This window comes from Sinohyriopsis cumingii, chromosome 1 (assembly GCF_028554795.1).
Source record: "Sinohyriopsis cumingii isolate HCF-2022 chromosome 1, ASM2855479v2, whole genome shotgun sequence".
Lineage (NCBI taxonomy): Eukaryota > Metazoa > Mollusca > Bivalvia > Unionida > Unionidae > Sinohyriopsis > Sinohyriopsis cumingii.
In genome coordinates, this window is record NC_142961.1 from 37,260,472 (window position 1) to 37,281,517 (window position 21,046).

The window sequence follows — 21,046 nt, forward strand, 5'->3', positions numbered from 1 at the left end:
TTTGTATGAGATGCTATTATTCTGCATCAAAGTACAGAAGATGTATGTCCCCTGCGGAATGTAGTATTCCCCCAGTATAGTAGTAGTAGTAGTAGTAGCAGTTCAGCAACGATAGCTAATATGCGTATATGCAGACCCTGAAGGTATTTTTGACATAGGCACGTCTTGCATGTCTGGTGCTGTGATCGGTCATGAGCTGAATAATTCTGCTCAATGGGGACCCGGGGGTAGCCTAGCTGATAAAAGTCGGACTTATAAACAAAAAGTAGTGGGTTAGATAGTTACCCAGACCAACCCATATCAGCTGTCTTTTTGTCCTTGAGAAGGAACTTAACTCCATTCTACCTCAGCATGATAAGCCAGTAATGTGTTAAAATGTGTCATCACAACCGATACAATCTAAGAAACTCCCTCTCCCCCCTCTCTCTCTCTCTCTCTCTCTCTCTCTCTCACACACACACACACACACACACACACACACACACACGACCACGATTAACGACAAAACGGTCGAACAAGGCATAGTCATCAGGTAGGCAGCGAAGTTTGGTTGGAGTTAACTTATACATTTCACTCCTAATCGACGGTACGGCCTACCAATGTAATTCGTATATATTTTCAATGAAAACGATCTTCTTGATACTACATTAAACTGATTCAACTTGTCTGAATTTCAGCCAGCTGTTTTTATGATGTACAATATTTATGACTTCGATGAATCTGATCCGAATATCAACCAGTTTGATGTCACGAAATGTTTTGGTCCTGATCAGCAACAACATTTTCAAATTACGTTCAATCGTATGTGTTACATACATACATACATACATACATACATACATACATACATACATACATACATACATATAGACAGATATACATACATATATAACAAATTCAAGATCTATTTATTAGAATTAGATATGACAGGCGCTAATACAAAGTCATGTTCTGGTGACGGTTTATTAACTGTCATATCAAAGTTTTCTTTACTGCTAAAAGTAATACATGACATTCGGAACATATCGTTACTACCAATCGTAAGAAAAAATGTAACTGAAGGTTTTGGTAGAAACGTAAGGGCCTCAGAGACAAGAAGCCAAGACCATGAAGAATTCTTATTTCCGTTGTATGAATGTACTGTCATACACCAGTTTCTTTGCAATTTTCCGTGTTGACTTTATAGATACAATGCTTCGGATTTAGGCTAGTGATAGACGCCATAGAGGTCACAACATAGCTGGGGTCCCGATAAAAAGCATGCCAATGACCAGGCATAAGTATGTCATCTTTAGCTGGTAATACAAATGGCCAAAATATACTTACGTTTTTTGCATCTTAAATTTATTCAAAATGTACATTCGTAGTTCTGCAAATCTGAATTACATGAGCTATATCATGGGTTCTTTAGCTTGATTAAATATTTCGAAATTCTACTGTAATTTTGACTAAATTTTCAACTGCTGTAACGTTCTCCTTAATGCACTCAAAATGAAACAAACGTGATATTCCATAGTGTCTTTTTCATAATTACAACTGAAATAGTTCATATTTTCCCCACATTATAATTCCAAATATTCACTGACAGAACAGAAACACACATGGAGCTGTGTCAAGACGCATCTCTCCCTGCCCAAAGCCCAGACACATGTTCTTTGTGAGGAACTGACACAGCTAATAAATCCAGTTCAGCGGAATTGTATAGAATCGACTAAAGAAAAAAAATCCATTCATTCTCGACCAACTGGAATAGCTGTTGCAATGCACATGTATTCACAATATTACTCTACATTTCACTTTTAAGTAGGCCAGAACAACAATTCTTTCTCAAACTGATGTCGAGCACGTGACTATGTTCAAATGTTGCTGGGCGGTGCTATCTATGACCACATTCATATTGCTATTGTGCATTGATGAATCTACGGTTGTGTATTTATTTTGGAATACAGCATATATTCAATTACTTTGTTTCTTGTTGTGTAGTTTTTATAATTAAGCCTTCGTTAGAATAAGAAAATAAGTACATAATAAAAAGGTTGCTGCATTTATATGGAAAAATAGGAACTCGTTTTCTCAGATGAATACTTCACTCCGACAGGTCAGGCAGTATCAATTCGATAAAACTTGTTCATATTTTCCCATACAAGTGCAGTAACCTATAATTGGTGCCTGTCAAGTCTACATTATTTTGGAGATCTCTATTTTAGTCACACATACAAAACATACATACATACATACATACATACATACATACATACATACATACATACATACATAGTTGTTACATATTTATTACTATTAGTCATTTCCGCAAACAAAAAGATTTAAATTTTGTAAAATGGTCGAATCGATAGGTACGACAGTTTTCTTTTTCAATTGCAAACTGTTAATACGCGAAGACAAACTTACGATAGTCTTTTTTACCCTTTTTTAAACTTTCTTCATTTCATGTAAAAACCTAAATATTATTGTATTGTTATAAATTTATATTTTGACACAGGATGGAGAACTCTGATAAATCATCTATATTTATTACAATAAATAAAACTTCGACTATGCTTTTGTTCGTGTTTTGTAATCCGATCCCTCATGCTTTCGATACATATTTTCTTACAGAGATGTTTTTCTTCCAGAGATGTTTCACCCGGCCCTGGATACCATGCAAGAGATCTTCCTTCTGGAATCTCAGTTATTTTTGGCAAAAGCAACAACAGCCTCGCCTTTACGTTTCCAACGAACGCAGATAGACCATGACGACAATAATATTTACCTCACGTCTACATTACTTGGACAACCATCATATTTACGTAAATCTGTCTTTCTCTCTCCCTCATGATGTGTATGTATGTATGTATGTATGTATGTATGTATGTATGTATGTATGCATGCATGCATGTATGTATGTATGTATGTATGTATGTATGTATGTATGTATGTGTATGCATGCATGCATGTATCTGCGTACTTGTGTATGTATGTGTACATGTGTGTTTGTATGGATGGATGCATGCATGTGAGTGTATGTATGTAAGTCAGAGCTTAAAGGCACAAGGTATAACCCAGAGGTGGGCAAACTTTCCAGTGCAAGTGTCGCATATATAAATTTACACCTTGTCGCGGGCCGCATAGTTCATTAAGTAAAATAATTAATATTTGAAATAGCAAAAACAAAAGGTTTTTCTAAATAACATCTAATTAATTTTCAGTTGTTAATATGTTGTTAATATTTGAAAACTTAAACTTAAACTTCAAAAGAAGCACATTTATTTAATAAACAGAGTAATATAAACAGAATCAGTGCGAATGATGACTTGTTCCTAGGCCGCATGAAAACCCTTGGCGGGCCGCATGCGGCCAGCGGGCCGTGGTTTGCTCACCCCTGGAACCATATCTTTGTTTTCCCTTACTTTTTATATGTTTTATTGATGTTGTAAATCTCCCAAGGTCACAACTCTGGTGACTATATTTTCAACAGCGTCATACCTAACATATGCCTGTTTTCAAGAAGAAACGAATAACTAATTACTGAATCAGAATTTAATCCGTTTTTAGTTTGTGTAGTATCCTTTATTTCAGTTTGTAGAGTATCCTTTATTTCAGTGTGTATAGATCTTATATTTGAGATGTATAATATCTTATATTTGAGTTTGTCTAGTATCCTATACTTATGTTTGTAGAGTATCCTATATTTCAGTTATTTCAGTTTGTAGAGTATCCAATATTTCAGTTATTTTAGTTGGTATAGCATCCTACTTTTCAGCTTGTATAGTATCCTACTTTTCAGTTTTAATTCGCTCATTCATTCATCACAATACATTCATTCATCAACCACTTATTGTCTTTTTTGTTGGACTTCTCTTTCTTTGAAAGCCATAACAAATGTTATATGCGTAATAATCAGAAGATTCATTTAATTTATTTTGAGTTTAAAACATTTATCTCTCATTGAACAGCTTAAATATATGTAATAGTGAATGCCATTACAATAGGAAAATCAGTAAAAAGGTTGGTTTGTTCTGATAACGAAGAGATGTTCAATATATTGGTAAATTAGACATTTTAATGATTATGATGGTCTTCTTATGCTACATCTTATAACAGAACATTATCAAATCCTCCACTTTACCTTTTTTGTTTGTAACTTATGTACAAACCCCATGAAAATCTAAATAAAATGGCTATTTTGAAGAGCGGAAAAGGAAAGCACATTCACTAGTGCGTCCGGTTTGTATTGGTGAATCACGAAAACATCTCAAGTCCGACGGGATATTTCGAACATCTGTGAGTATTTGGCTTCAGGTCAGCAGGTTATGATGGTCATTTGTGGCAGAAATTGCTGATAACAGTCAGTGCTACATGTTCAAAAAAGATTAATATAAATATTTTTTTAAAATTTAAATCGTTGAACTTTTTTCCACTGGAAATTCAGGCTTCTCACTAAAACCATATCAGAGTCACATTTTTTGACCAAACAGCTCATTCTTTTTTTACTGAAGGTGCCTTGAAATGCATATTTGATATGATTTTAGTGGATTTCACAAAAGTCGGAAATAAGATCAGCGTCCATCAATCTGACCGAAAAATACCGAGCATACAATCAGCGATGGATTGTGCAGTCATCTGCATGTCCATTAGCAGCATACAGTGTAACAGCTTTGATTTCTGTGCAAATACCCAGGATTGTCTTTTGAGCAAGTACCATGTCCCCGATGGCCCTAATCTGACGTCCAGTTTGACTTGTGATCACTATTCTCGTAAGTATTTGGCATTGTATGAATTGGGTGTCGAATTACCATTTATGGAACACGAATAAAAATCAAAACAAAATTAGAAACTCTGCTACATTATCATCAATTTTTATATTATGAAACGTGAATATTCTTGTGGGGTTTATTTCTGTGGCTAGGTTATTTTTTCCCCGAGGACATAAGTGGCTATTACACTAATCGTCGAATGTACTGCCAAAAGGCCGTTGACTAATTTAATGTCATATGATCTTTTGAAAACCAATCAGAAACTAAGTAAAGCACCCCCTCCCAGAAGATCTGCAGAAAATGTAACGTAAACGTAAAAATCCATCCAAAGCGCAAAGTGAAAATGTCCCAAAACCAATGGAGAAGTAGCATATCAGGACTGAAGCCGAGCTGAATCACGTGTCCAGCTTTAAAATCAAACACAACCACTGGTGAATTCAATAGAACTAATTTCCAACTTCATATAGTGAAAATGCATACAAAATGTAAATATTTTTAAATTAGCACCCATGTCAGTCTATATATATATATATATATATATATATATATATATATACCTTAAAAATAGCATGGCATATAAAGTGTTGGTAAAAAGCGAATTGATATACCGATACTATTGGTAGATCAAATTGTGATCCGCCCATGGCGCAATAAAACGAATATATAAACATTCTTTCAACTGCAGGCCTATAGATCAATAATAAATTTCTACCCATTCATTAATCATAAACGACACATGAAAATAACGATAAAAACTATTAATAGTCCCTGTTTTCGAAATTAAATTAAAATGGTGCACAATTTTGTCGGAATCCTTTTTCTCCCCACTCCCCTCTCCCCTCTCGTGCGTAAGGGATAAAAAAAATATGCAAAAATCTGGAGTGAGAGAGAAAAACATATGGCGCTGACAGGGCCGGCGCCAGACCCGGCCATACTATCTGGCGCCCTAGGCAAGGTTAGATTCTGGCGCCCCCCCCCCCCCCCCCGGGAAAATATCAATTTCCAAATTTATAAACAATAAAACAAAATTAAAAATGCGCCCCCTGAAATCAGCGCCCTAGGCGGCTGCCTAGTTTGCCTATATGGTAGCGCCGGCCCTGGGCACTGAACGAAAACATTAAAATTGAATTTGTACCAAGTAATATACGGTAATCTGATTAGTCGTAACGGTATGTTTACGCTTTCCTTGGAATCTATCTACAATGTTCATAATATCATTGACACATAGCTGCAATCGCTAGTCGACAATAGGCCTACATGTTTAATTTGTCGGTTACGAGCTTACGAGGCACACATACTGTAGCGTATTTAATGTTTTGTTGTTGTTTATTCTTAAACCTATTATAATGTTCTAAAACTCGATTATTAATTATTAAATATAAAAATGTCCAAATAGTACCCCCCTCTCCTTCTCTCTCTGGGTTATTGTAATTAGATACAGGCGAAAGTTCATGAAAATAAAAGCGTTGGGGATTTTCGATTGTGTCATACGACGATGCTTCTGGTCCTATTAGTGGCGTCACTAGGAAGGCGCGAACCGCAATGGGTGACACCATCATAGGGGGTGACACCAAAATGACTGTACAAAATTTTTTGAATTCGAAATGCAGGAAGGAGGTCCATGAGGGTGACACCATAAGTTACCGTACTGGGTGACACATACCCTAATGACGCCATTGAGAGAGAGAGAGAGAGAGAGAGAGAGAAAGCCTTTGAAATGTTCATTTAATCAAAATAATGACTTAGATGAATTGTCAATATATTAAAATATTTTAATTATTTCTTGTTGGTTCGTCATTTGGCTTAGTTTCTATTCCACGCTAATTTTCATACGCCACTACGTGAATGCCAGACAGATCACGTTCAGTGTACAAGAGGCTAACCGTGTTAGTAGTGCACTACTTTCTTCATAAAAACATATTTCATGCTTAAATCATGAAAGTGTCTTATATTGATTTAATAAATGTGAATGAAAATAGAAACTTAAAAAGAAAACAACTTATCAATTTGCATATGTAATTGTGAACAACAAGAAAAATCTTAGAACTATATTTTGTGGCGGCCACACTCGCATGGATGTGAGGAGCACATTCACTCGGTCAATACACAGTTAACAGGAGCATATGTTAATTCCATTCAAAGCGCAAATATGTGTATTTTTATGTGATATAAATAAAATATATGTATAATATGTATGCTGTATCAATGATGTACCACTCGTTATATAAATTTTTCATTAAAAGGAAACACCGCAAGCCTCGTTTCCCTTTAAAGAAAAATGTATACATCTGGTTGTATATTATATATATATATATATATATATATATATATATATATATATATATATATATATACCGCATTTTACCATGTCATATTGCAGGACAATATGTACCCAATTACCCTTACATAGCCATGATTGCTTGCCCCTACAAGATAAAACCACAGGAGTCTGACGTTTTATCAATTAAGTACGGCGAAATCTCAGACAATATGAAATCCCCTTATCGGTAATATAAATAAACACAAGGAGTGCAAGCGTGACCACAACCCTTCGCAAAATCGGCTAGACGAAAGTAGCACATTCTACCAGTTTCTTCCCTGCAGTAAATATGCGTTAGGGTCTAATAATTGTACCGAACACGACGCAGAATCTGTTTTATCTTTGAATATTATTTCTACTATCAAAACTTTGACTACATATTTCTGTTCTGGAAATTTAAATAAAATTATAAAATGATACAATCTGAATACAAAGCAAGACAAACATTTTATCTTGTGAAATTACTTTCATCATGTTATTCAGCATATTTACTGCAGGGTAGAAACTGGTAGAATGTGCTACTTCCGTCTAGCCGATTTAGCTAGAAAGGGATTTTGATCGTAGTGGTGAAAATAAAGGTTAATTCGCTGGATTGAATTCAGGACATGGTCATTTAAGAGATATGCGTTGGTACGTTACTGTCTTTTGAATGTGTTTATGTAGTTTTTCAGTCTTCTTGCGATTCTGAAGCGATAAAAGACGCGTGAGAAAAAGTCGAATCGAGCGAAGGGTTGTGGTCACGCTTGCACTCCTTGTGTTTATTTATATTACCGATAAGGGGATTTCATATTGTCAGAGATTTCGCCGTACGTTATTGATAAAACGTCAGACTCCTGTGATAAAACGTACGCTGACGGCGCAACAATTAACACACTGATTCCCAACCTTTTTTGGCTGCGACCCTAGAAAAAAAAATTCTGAGCCTCATGACAATATTTCCACATTTTCATAAGTTTTGCCACCCTCCGCGACCCTCCAAGAACGTCCTGGCGACCCTGATTTGGGTCGTGACCCGTGGGTTGGGAACCACTGATTTAGCAGGGGTGAATTCAGTGGAATAGATGGAAAGTATGTGATATAAATAAAATATATGTATGGTATGTACACTGTATCAATGATATGCCACTCGTTGTATAAATGTTTCTTTGTATGTACGATGTATCAATGATATACCATTCGTTGTATAAAGATACAACTGTATCAATGCTATACCACTCGTTGTAGATACCACTCGTTGAATGTACGCTGTATCAATGATATACCACTCGTTGTATAAATTTGTCATTAAAAGGAAACTCGGCAAGCCTAGTTTCCTTTTAATGAAAAACTGATACATCTCGTGGTATATCACTGATACAGCGTACACACATACATACATACATACATACATACATACATGCATACATACATATATGACACATGATCGCTTTAGCATCTTAATTTTCTCCTATAAATGAATCATTAATTACATAGTCATTTTTAGGAACGGTGAACCACATTGGAGTCCCACAGCCATCCATGCTAGATGCATACATAAATCTAAAGGATGTAGTTTACAAAGGGATGTTTCAGATCCCGATTCCATATGGAAACAAGGTTCGTATATGTTCTATCTGACCATCTAATATAAATGTATGTCTTTAAAGTTAAATTATATATATATATATATATATATATATATATATATATATATATATATATATATATATATATATATATATATATATATATATATGCTACGAGACTTAACAAGCATTATCATAATCCCTTTATTCACTTTACATTTTTGTGGGGTCGATAGGGCTTGATATTTAATTCCTTAAATGTATTAACTGAAAAGAAACGCATAGATTTAGAAAGCTTTTCTATCCTTGATTAACTATCCTTGATTTTTGACAGCATGATTTGCACATTTTATCGTAATTGAAAACTATGCAGAGGAGTAATTAAATCTTGTAGATCTATGATCACGTATGAATGAAATCTTGTAGATCTATCATCACGTATGAATGAAATCTTGTAGATCTATCATCACGTAGGAATGAAATCTTGTAGATCTATCATCACGTAGGAATGAAATCTTGTAGATCTATCATCACGTAGGAATGAAATCTTGTAGATCTATCATCACGTAGGAATGAAATCTTGTAGATCTATCATCACGTAGGAATGAAATCTTGTAGATCTATCATCACGTAGGAATGAAATCTTGTAGATCTATCATCACGTAGGAATGAAATAGGATCGTGAGAACAAGACTAAAACATAATCAAAAAGCAAAAGTAATGAAATTCCAAGAACTCAGAATTATGTAAAAAGTCACTGGCATGGACAAATGTGGAACAAAACCTCTCTCTCTCTCTCTCTCTCTCTCTCTCTCTCTCTCTCTCTCACACACACACACACACACACACACACATACACACACACACACACAATCAGACATACATACGTGCATGAAAACATACATACATGCATACATACATGCATACATGCATACATACATACATGCATGCATGCATGCATGCATGCATGCATGCATACATACATACATACATACATACATACATACATACATACATACATACATACATACATACACGTTAAACAAAAAAAAATAGACTCAGGTCTGCCGTCGCATTATGAGGGTGAGTTTTATATATGGGTAAATACGGTAAATTTCTTCGTATCATTCCTGCAGGGAGTAGTGTACCAGGCCAGCTCCATACGAGATGATATAATTCGCTCTCAAACTGACAGTAACGAAGGTAATTTTTCAGTTTGTCTTATTAACAAAATAAAGATCGATTGAGACCTATAGGAACGAGTTGTTGCCAGATCGTGGTGTATTTCAAGCTTAAATTATGTTGGTACGCAATTGATAAATTCTAGAAATAAGACAAATAAAACAATCGTAAAAATCAATGCACAGTAATTGTTTCAACAATTTGAACTGTAACCTTTAATTTAAAATAATGATGACATTTATGCAGAGATGCTTATATGCTACCATCGCCGAGATGGTATTAACAGAACTTCGATCCAATTATGTGTTTTCACTCTTTTGTTGTTTTAAAAAAAAAAAAATTTTAAACTAGCGGTCTTTTCATGAATTATCAATAATGATGCATATATTATACTGTCTAATTATCCATTATCAGTATTGATACATATATATTCACACATTAGCAGTACTGATACATATATTAGATTGTTTATTCATAAATTATCAGTATTGATATATATATATATATATATATATATATATATATATATATATATATATATATATATATATATATATATATATATATATATATATATATGATTGTCTATTCATACATTATCGATATTGATACATATATTAGACTACCTGATTATTCATACATTATTAGTATTGATATATATATTAGATTGTTTGTTCATACATTAGCAGTATTGATACACATTTTTGATTGTCTTTTCATACACTATATTGATACATATATTAGATTAACTGTCCATTCAATGATGGGAAATAATGACACGTATATTAGACGAGTGGTGTATTTATATATTATCAATACTGATTATATATTATAATGTCTATTGATAAATTGTCAAAACTTATAGATATATTAGACTAGCGGTCTATATTAGACTAGCGGTCTATTTATACATTATCAATATTGATACATATATTAGACTACGCGTCTATTCATACATTATCGATATTGATCGATATTAGACTACCTGTATATTCGTGCATTATTGATATTGATGCAATAATTAGACTACCTGTCTATTCATACATTATCAATATTGATGCATTAATTAGACTACCTGTCTATTCATACATTATCAATATTGATACATATATTAGACTACATGTGAGTTGATACATTATCGATATTGATACATATATTAGTCTGCCTGTCTATTCATGCATTATCGATATTGATACATATATTAGACTACCTGTCTATTCATATATTATCAATATTGATACACAATTAGACTAGCGGTCTATTCATAGATTATCAATATTGATAAATATATTAGACTACCTGTCTATTTATACAATATTAATATTGATACATATATTAGACAAACTGTCTATTCATTCATTATCGATATTGATACATACATTAGACTACCTGTGTATTCATACATTATGAATATTGATACATATATTAGACTACCTGTGTATTCATACATTATCAATATTGATACATATATTAGACTACCTGTGTATTCATACATTATCAATATTGATACATATATTAGACTACCTGTGTATTTATACATTATCAATATTGATACATATGTTAGGCTAGTGGTGCAAATGTGCCATTTGCTCCACAGAATTCTTCAGATTTAACAATATTAATATGTTTGTGTTTCTTCTATATTCATCCAACCTTCTAGTACCTTTTCAGTTTCTGGACCAGAACAACCAAACCGTTTAAAATATCTATAAGAAACCTATTAAATTTGGAGGTTTAGATGTGCATTTTTCTGTTCAAAGTTCTTCAATTTGAATTTTTTGAATGGTTTTGTCCATTTGTATTTCCATCTATCCCATTCATGATCCACATATTTTGAAACAAAACTCTCAAACCGTTTTAAAATAGATTATTGAAATTCGAATAAGTTTATTAGACTTGCGGTGTAGGGATGTATTTTGCTTACTCGCAGTTCTTCAGTTTCAGTATTTGTAATGTTCTCAGTCAGTTTTCTTTCCATCCACCCATCCATGAAACTTTCGCTTATAGAACCAAACTACAAAATTATTCAAGTTATTTCAATGAAAATTTATCCACATATTGGACTTGTGACCTGGAATGATCTTTTTTTTCTCTCAGGAATTCCCCAGTTTAAATTAAAGAATATTAATTTTTACGGTCGTGTCCGTGTATGTATGTATGTATGTATGTATGTATGTATGTATGTATATATATATATATATATATATATATATATATATATATATATATATATATATATATATATATATAGTCTGCTTCAATATCCGTTTGATGGGATGGGAAATATAGATGATTCAGTCTTGTTTCACGTTTCACTTTTGTCTTAGAAGTATATGAGTATATGGCATTTAATGGGACTACATCATGCAATAATGAACCAATATTCAAAGTTAAGACACTCGAACAAATTAATGCATTCCAACAAGTTTCACTTAAATATTTGCCGTCGACCAACTACTTTAAGTGTAGGCGTTGAAAACGTATATGCACCATCTGCCAATGAAAGAGATATTAGAGCAGGATTGGAAAAACATTATGTTTGTCTTGTCCAGGTATGTAATACGGGTGGAAATGGTGTGTGTGTGTGTGTGTGTATAAAAAGACTATTGCTATTCCTGCCGGCCAGTAAACATTTTTGCTTCTGGAGCATAACTCGCAAACCGTTCACGGCTATTCGTGAAAACTTGGTAGACAGCGCAAACAATTTTAATATTTGTCTTCGCGTGCAGTAGCTTCTATGTTACTATGGAAATAAAATGTTGCCTAAGTAGTGTATAAATTGGGACTGATTGACCAGTGGTTACTTGCATAAATAATATAAATTTTTTGACTACTAGACCATGGCGAACTTTCATTTGGAGTCGTTGCATGTAACCGCATGAGTAATCTTGTGAAAACTTTAGCTCCAAAATGCTTTCTAAAAGGATCATCATAAACAGTTCATTTAAATAATTAATACTTATATCAGAATCTGAACTTTTCACGGTTTTCTACCCTTATTGTATCAAAAGACTTGAATAATTTGGAAAGGGCGTGAAGCGGCGGGTAAAGAACTTTTCTATGTTCTCGAAGCGATTGCTTAAAAAGCGCATACTCTTTATAAGTATAATAATAATATTTAAAGATCTGTGCTATCCATATATTTTAAAGTACCGACTCTCATCTTCTTGATTCTTTTTAGTCCGAGACATTTCACATTTCTCGGCAATGAGAAATCACGCAATTCTTCAGAACATTGGCTACACGCAGACGACATTAGCAGTAGATGACTGTGCCACGGCCTGCATTTTGGAGGAAACGTTCGAATGCAAGTCATACACGTACTGCTACAATACTGCTATGTGCTACCTGAACAACATTCATCCCGATAAGAACTCGACATTGATAGAATCTTCTACATCGTGTGATTTGTATATAAGTATGCTGTCTTTATAGTTTTTGTCTTTTCCATGCCAGAATGCGGTATATCCAATAATTGCTGGAATTTTGTGTACTTAGGTCAGTTTGTTTTTAAAATCATTTGCAAGCTTTAATACAAGGCGGTCGATATATATACCTTACCCGTGATCTTAGTTTCAGAAACAGTCAGCTGAAGGCCTGCATTCTTTAAAGCATTTAATTTGGAACATTATCATACCTTATAGTCATTATAAAGCACACAAATTCTTTAAAACATGTTTTGGTGGAATTATCTGCATATACTTCCTCACAGGGCCGGCATATGAACGATTGGACCGATTTGGCTCAATCGAACCCAGCGCTCACAGGGGGCCTGCGCGAAAGTAATTTTAAAAAACATATATAGAGAGAGAAAGTAATTTTAAGGTGATAGAAGAAAATGTTAAGTTCAATATCAAATAAAACGTTTTTAAAAGTTGATCCAAATGCCATGTTCACTGGGGTCCCCGCGTGTAAATCTAGGGGGCCCCGCAAAATGATCCAAATCGGACCACGCGTTTGCTAAGGCCGTTCCTGCTTCCTTATTCAATGTTTAGCATTTAAGAAATATGTTTTCTTTGCATAACCGTTTCAATCATTCTACAAATAAATAAATGAGCGCAAGCACTATGAAAATATATGTTAACTTAAATAATGTTCCTCAAAGGAAATGATTGTATCGGTATATTCTATCAAGCGCATCTACATATTCTGTTTATTTTCAAACTCTTTATAGTGCGCAACGTAATCCATAACATATACCGCCATATTTTTGGTAGGCAAAACATTCGGCTTACTCGAATCTTATTGCTCTTTATCTGTAATATTTTTTATTTGAAAAGTGTTTTAATTGTTGCAACATTAAAGTCACAAAAACAGGATGGTATGCTTCTTTTAAAACTTTTGTTTCCCACAACATAAGAAGGCGTTGTTGTAGGAGATTGTATTTTATAATTGAATTTCAATACGGATATAAAAGCTTCCTATTTGATAACCATGAGGTAGCATCAATTATAAAATTATGAATTAATATCGACAGGAAATTACCTAGATGATTATACCCAGGCCCCGGGCACAATGGTTGTGTTGTTAGGAGACCAGGAAGCTTCTGGGGTCACAAGTGCAAACGACTGTGGCCGTACGTGCTCGGGTTACACGAGATTCAGTTGCAAGGCTTTTCAGTACTGTCCAAATGAGAATAAGTGTTTGTTATTTAAGACCCACCATGTGAACAATAATCCAGATGGAACTAGCTCATCGGCTGCACAATGCTACTTTTACAGCAGTGAGTACCATTACTATATCCCATTCCTTTTCTGGATTGTTGAAAAACATGAGTTAACTATGCAAGTTTATTACGTTTTTGTCTCATATATGCAAATTTAGTAAGAGTGTATCAAATTCACGAGTATTGTCAAAAGTTAATCTTAAAACTAAAATAATAGTGAAACACAAGTTAACTCTTTGGTTTCAGTATAAATGATCGGTCTGGCCATTAATTTGCATGAAATAAAAGGAGTAATAAGCCGTTCTCCTAAAGTTTGAACTGGACTAACAGGAGCTGCCTAATGTGCGAATTTTTTTATCTCTGTTTTATTTCAGGAAGTCACATCAGTGACTTTAGAATGATTAATGGACGTTCACTATTGTTTGGGACAACAGTGTTGGAATTTGATTCCATATCCCTTGACGAATGCGCAAATACATGCATAGAACAGAAAGATTTGGGGTGTAAAGGATTTTATTACTGTGGTAACACAACCACGTGTAGGCTGACATCGGGGAAACCAGGATCGGGTGACGTCAATGCAAGTGATTCCGGTGATTACTGTATATTTTACGCAAGTAAGTAGATTTGAGTTACAGCTTAAACGCTCCGTCGGGAATGATAAAAAAAGATCAAATCTTAGTTAAATGGCCCCAAAAATAAAAATAAAAATCGCAAATAGAACAAGTATTTATGTATTTGGATTGCATTTACAATGACAATTTACATTTTATGAAACATGTCACTAATGAAAAAAATGTATCTGGTTAGAGTCAGAGCTACAATTTTGCATATCCGGTTATGAAATGCATTTTGCACGAAAGAACCACATACTAGACTTGGATACGTATAAAAAGCATGACATTCATTCATATTTTAAAAATAACAAAACCTTGATAACATGTTGATAAGAAACGTTACTGATTTTAAAATGTGCGTTATATGTAACAGAATTATAAAACTGAGGAAACACGTTTCGGCCAGATTGAAGTCATTCACAAAGCTTTTGCATACAAAGGTACCTGGTCTATCCTTTAACTACTAACAAGCGTAAGCTGCCGGGCTTGCAATAACTGTTATTTCACTCTTTCTTGTATTTCTGTTCTGTTCTTTGCTATAGTTTGTCCACTTTGTGTTCTTTTTGTCCTGGTTTAAAGCTTGATTTGGGCTTAAAACTTCCATCAGACTGACATTAATTCACTTGTATTAGACCTGTATATTTTGTCCTTGCCAATTCTGAACATGCAACCTTTTCCAATATGTAATATTTTAAAATAGACCAGTGCATTATAAATATGCATATAAATGAGAAAAAGACAATATCAACATTCTCATTTTCTATATTGTCCATGGAGACTTGTGTGATAATATTTATCTCATCTGGTCAAAAAGCATTGAGAGGTTACGATATACCCTACGTCAGCCAAGTGGTGTCCTGTAAATTTTCGCTTTTTTTCTTCAAATTATTGCTAAAACTTAATTTGAAAAATTGCTTAACTAGCTTCAACCAAATTCAGCAATGAGGTTTCCGTCAATTAGACATTTCAGGTTTGAATAATTGTGCTGCTCGGCCTTCAAATATTGTTGCTATTATTTTAAATCAAGGACAAAAATAAACCTAAATGAGAAAGTCTTCCAAACAATATGACCAATGGAACCAGAATACAACATAAATAATTCTAACACGAAGATCCTAAATATTTCGTACAAACGGAGCCTCTGCATAGTTAAACGCGACTCCTATTACTCTCAATTTTACATCCTTAAAAAAAATTCTTCTCTAAAGACACTTTATAAACTTGCATCATTTTACAGAGAGCTGCTGACACTATGACCTTGTAATTTAGTTCGGCCAACGTTGCACAGAATAAGCATACAACTACACATTTTTTTTTTGTGGGGGGGGGGGGCCCGAGTGGCCGAGTGGTCTAAAGCGCTCTTCGTTACGGATCACTGCCATCTCACCTCTGTCTGCGGCGGTTCGAGTCTAAGATTCAGCCAATGTGGGCATGTGAGAAAGCTTGCCAGTAGCTTCTCGTGGGTCGGTGGTCCTTTCCGGGGTTTACCGGGTTCTTCCTCCACCATTAATACTGGCCGCCATGTATAGCCTATCGTGTGCTGAAAAATAGCGTTAAACCCCACAACAACAACAACAACAACACATTTTTTTAAATAGAAGAATGATCAGCCAGCCAATTCAGATTTAAAAAAATCTGACAGAGAATCATTCTGGAAGAAAACCTTTCCATTTTGAACAAATAAAAAAGAACTAGATAATTCTTACGTTCTGGATATGTGGCAATATATGTATTTGTTAAATTAATTTTTTAACAGTTTTTTTTAATAAAATAAGTTCAAAAAATTGAAATCAGATGCAATGTCATATCATCCCTGAATATAAAGTTGTAATAATTATATTGATCTGCCAAAAAATGTGGTCACCGCCATTAAAAGTTTATAAAAATAAGGAACGGTTTTTCCAAAAACATAGAACACGGTACGGTCAAATTTTATAAAAAGGATCATACAGTCAATAATAACAATTATATGCAAATGGTGCAGATCAAAATACCACACCATCTACATTGCTGATCACCCCACCCCCCATACTTTTGACTCCTTGTCCAGCACTGCCTGATCAGTACTATAATGCACAAATCTTGACAGAAAATATAGTAACATTAGGGTGCTTTTAATTTTGCACCCATCTCGTTAATCAGCACGCAAGCATGGCCCCGTTACTAACAATATAGAAAACACTTCCAGCGACTTTTTATTCAAAAATGCTTCACTGATTTAGATCAGATTTAACATTCGTCATCAAACCATTCAAAGCTTTTGATTTTCCCTATTTATGGTTGTCGTTATATATTGCACAGAAATACTGTTCTAAAAATGGGCGAAATATACGAAAACAGATTGGAACTTAATTTCGTGGAAGTCTTTCATCGTTATTGCACAGAAATACTGTTCTGAAAATGGGCGAAATATACGAAAATAGATTGGAACTTAATTTCGTGGAAGTCTTTCAAACAAGTGCTATACTAAAAATGGGTGAAATATACGAAAACAGATTGGAACTTAATTTCGTGGAAGTCTTTCAAACAAGTGCTATACTAAAAATGGGCGAAATATACGAAAACAGATTTTAACTTAATTTCGTGGAAGTCTTTCAAACAAGTGCTATATTTGGCTTTTATATCAATGGCATGCAGGTGAATTAAATCAGGTTATGACGTTAACTTTAACCTACAGGTTATATTTAGCATCTTTTCGGACTTTTCGAACTTCTGCTAGAAGCATGGGGATACGAGTATAATGAATCTCATTGAAAATACAGATTACAAACAAATACGATTTACAGAGATTATCCTGAAAAATATCTACAGCACATGTATTCGCGAATATCAGTGAGTAAATACAAAGCATTATATTTCTAAATCGTCGGATATATTTACTCAATAATATATACTACATTTGTATGTTATTTGTGGTATTTGCACACTTTCTTCGAACAGGACAGTATTTTCCAAGTGGCTCTTCTCGCCCTTTATCAACAACGCCGATAACATCACCGTCACCCAACACTCGGTCGGTAACGTCAGCATCAATCTGTGTAACAAGAACTTCGCATACCGAAAACCAGAAAATTGTGTACAGAGATAAGACTGATACAGGTATTATCCGTATCCGGATCAGAACCCTATTTAAACACTCGATATAAGCCTACCTTTATATATAACAATGTTGATGCTCTCAACCCTGATATTTCAGAATAGTTGAATATACTGAAGTACGGTCAAAAATACACTTCTCAATTAAAAAGGAATATTAATGTAATTATCAATTGCCTATTATTTCAGAGAACTTTCACGTTTATTTGTGTTATCTTTATCTGTGTTTTCTGTACATTACAGAATTTTTACATTTTATGTTTATCTTGTAATCAGTGTTTATAATTATTCGGTGTGGTATATATTCCTAAATGTTTGTGCAATTCATTTTTACAGTTTTCAAACTTTCTTTTCAGTTGACACTACAAAGCCATTTTAGTACTGAAGTGACATAAAACATTGCTACATACAGGCATCCTAGTTTTAATTTTTGTAGCTATTGATATTGCAATAAACATCTGAGGAAAGTGATTTTGTCTTGGAAACAATTACCAATATTTGGAGCATCTTTATTAATTTAGTGTTAGTTTATCGACAATTTTCATCAGAAAATGTAAAGCTCCAACTCTACAACTAGCATGAATTTTGCTGATTATATACAAGGTACATTCACACTAATGTTTTATATTTCTTCTTTATGACTGATGCTGACAATCTTTTGTTAAAGGACGTTGTTGAATATAAATAATTTAAGTCTCAAACTTTTAGAAAATATTGCAAATAAAGGATATGATTATTTGGCAATGCTATCCTATATTTTACAACATGAAATATAATTTTGTTTTATCTTCTAACAGTGGTTGTTTTTGTTTACAGGTTCGATAATTGGAGTGGCATTTGGACTATTTATTGTGGGGCTACTGACTGGAACCGCGGCAATGCATTTTAGACGCAGATGGAAGGAAAGAGGTTTAAAATACCAGGAATGGCAAAATGACATTGACACCTAATGTTTACGTGTTGTATGCCATAGTGATGGCAAATGGTTTAAGTGATGTTATCATGCTCAGTGATGATTTTTTTTAAAAAGAAAAACAACATTGATGTGTGCTAGCTGGATATAAGCCTACCGGCAGATATAGTAGCCAAAGAAAAGGCATCAAACACAAAATTATGTCTATAATGATGTTAAAAATTACAGTTTTGCTCGACTACATGCATATAAAATAAAACTTCTCTTCAAACACACAACACACACAGTCCCGACGGGTCTTTCATTTAAATGCGTTATTGAAACATGATAATATGTGATATATATATATATATATATATATATATATATATATATATATATATATATATATATATATATATATAATTCCAAGCAATCCATTATATTACAAACACGTGCGAATGGAGAGTGTTGTTAAGCTGCCAATTTCATTTTATCATGCTTTTTGTATTAAAAACATAAACTCCAATAAATTAAAAACACCATTTGCGCATTAGCTTTTCGTTTTATTTGGCATAATTACTTCATATAAATTAAATAACTTGATATTTGTCTCCGAAGAACCATATCACCTTTATTTTCTTGCCTTATTGACTTTTGTAATTTATTAACAACGATTTTTGATGGAAAAATATTTAATAGTTGAATATTAACGAAGACGCGTAATGTTTGTAACTGGAAATGTCAGTTGGTTTCTAGAACGCGATACTTAACTCAGTAAACAGAAGATTTAATAAGTAAATTTATATCATACTAGGAGCAAAGAAAACATAGAAGACAGCAAGCTAAAATAAAATCCAAGAGACTTAACAGTTGTCCTTCTGATTTACAGAGGCAACGTATTACAATTTGAGGCTAATTATTATCCAGGAACGTGCTATGTGGAAGAAAACAGACAAAATATCAAACTACAACTTTATAGTTTAATCAAATTTATTTTAAAAAATCATTCACAACATTGAAAACAATGACTAAAAAATACAAGTTGTTGGTTCAAGTCAGATATTATGAATTATCTTATCGAAATTACTCTGCATTCTACGAGAAAGCTTTATATACGGATAAAAGGTTTTGAAAGAAAATCAAAAGTCAGTTCTTATGCCTGCAATATTAAGAACTTGGTAATTGGCGTTGCAGCTTCTTTTTTTATTTGTAGAGCTTCTTTTTGTCGATATTTATAACCTGTGTGCATCATCTGATGTTGTTACAGACATGGAGGGGTACAAATTTGTTTCGGATCAGTGATGTCATAAAACAAACAGTGGTTTGAAGAAAGAAACATCCATAAAAGATGCTGACGCATGATTGGTTGTAAAATTTGTTGTACTAAACAGAAAGATACAGACAAGCAGATATAAGGCGCAAGTACGAATTGTAGCTCAACGTTGCAGCGAGGTATGAGCTTCATCAGGAAAACGAGGGACATGTACAGACAGAAAACAAACACACGAAAAGTTATTCGAATGGAACGTACTTTTATTATTGTACAAAGAATGCTGCGCCATGAAATGAATGAAATAACAAAGACAAAAAGAACATAGACTACAAAAATGTGTGAAATGATACTAACCTAAAGAAAAACGCAATTTAAAGCATACCCAAATAACAATGAAAACACCGTAGACTCATCTTAACACTCGAAAGCAAAATGACTGCCATGGTTAATAAAACGTGATACAGCAAATCGCCTAGTTACAGAATCATATATTTCTGATTCCGGGTAAAATATATGTAATAGAAATAAAAGCATCGGTTATACTGTGTGAAATACTAAACTTATGTTTTGTAATAGATGTTATTGTGGGGATCAAAAGGGCACGTGCAAATAATAATAATAATAATAACAATAATAATGGCGAAGGAGGTCAAGAAATATTCTGACTTATGCTTAGAG

The 21,046-nt window shown here is 33.6% G+C and overlaps 1 protein-coding gene across 1 annotated transcript in view; it reads left to right on the plus strand.

Annotated features, from left to right (window-relative positions):
* Window positions 1–19,637, plus strand: part of LOC149806717 (uncharacterized) — a 109,270-nt gene extending 89,633 nt beyond the window's left edge. The window contains exons 22-31 of the mRNA XM_089956882.1: window positions 678–801; window positions 2,634–2,807; window positions 4,530–4,754; window positions 8,558–8,670; window positions 9,776–9,842; window positions 13,003–13,239; window positions 14,299–14,544; window positions 14,862–15,104; window positions 18,045–18,203; window positions 19,017–19,637. Coding sequence (XP_089813008.1) covers window positions 678–801; window positions 2,634–2,807; window positions 4,530–4,754; window positions 8,558–8,670; window positions 9,776–9,842; window positions 13,003–13,239; window positions 14,299–14,544; window positions 14,862–15,104; window positions 18,045–18,203; window positions 19,017–19,150 — 1,722 coding nt within the window. The 3' untranslated portion in view covers window positions 19,151–19,637. The remainder of the gene's footprint in view (window positions 1–677; window positions 802–2,633; window positions 2,808–4,529; window positions 4,755–8,557; window positions 8,671–9,775; window positions 9,843–13,002; window positions 13,240–14,298; window positions 14,545–14,861; window positions 15,105–18,044; window positions 18,204–19,016) is intronic.
* The last annotated feature ends 1,409 nt before the right edge of the window (window positions 19,638–21,046 follow it).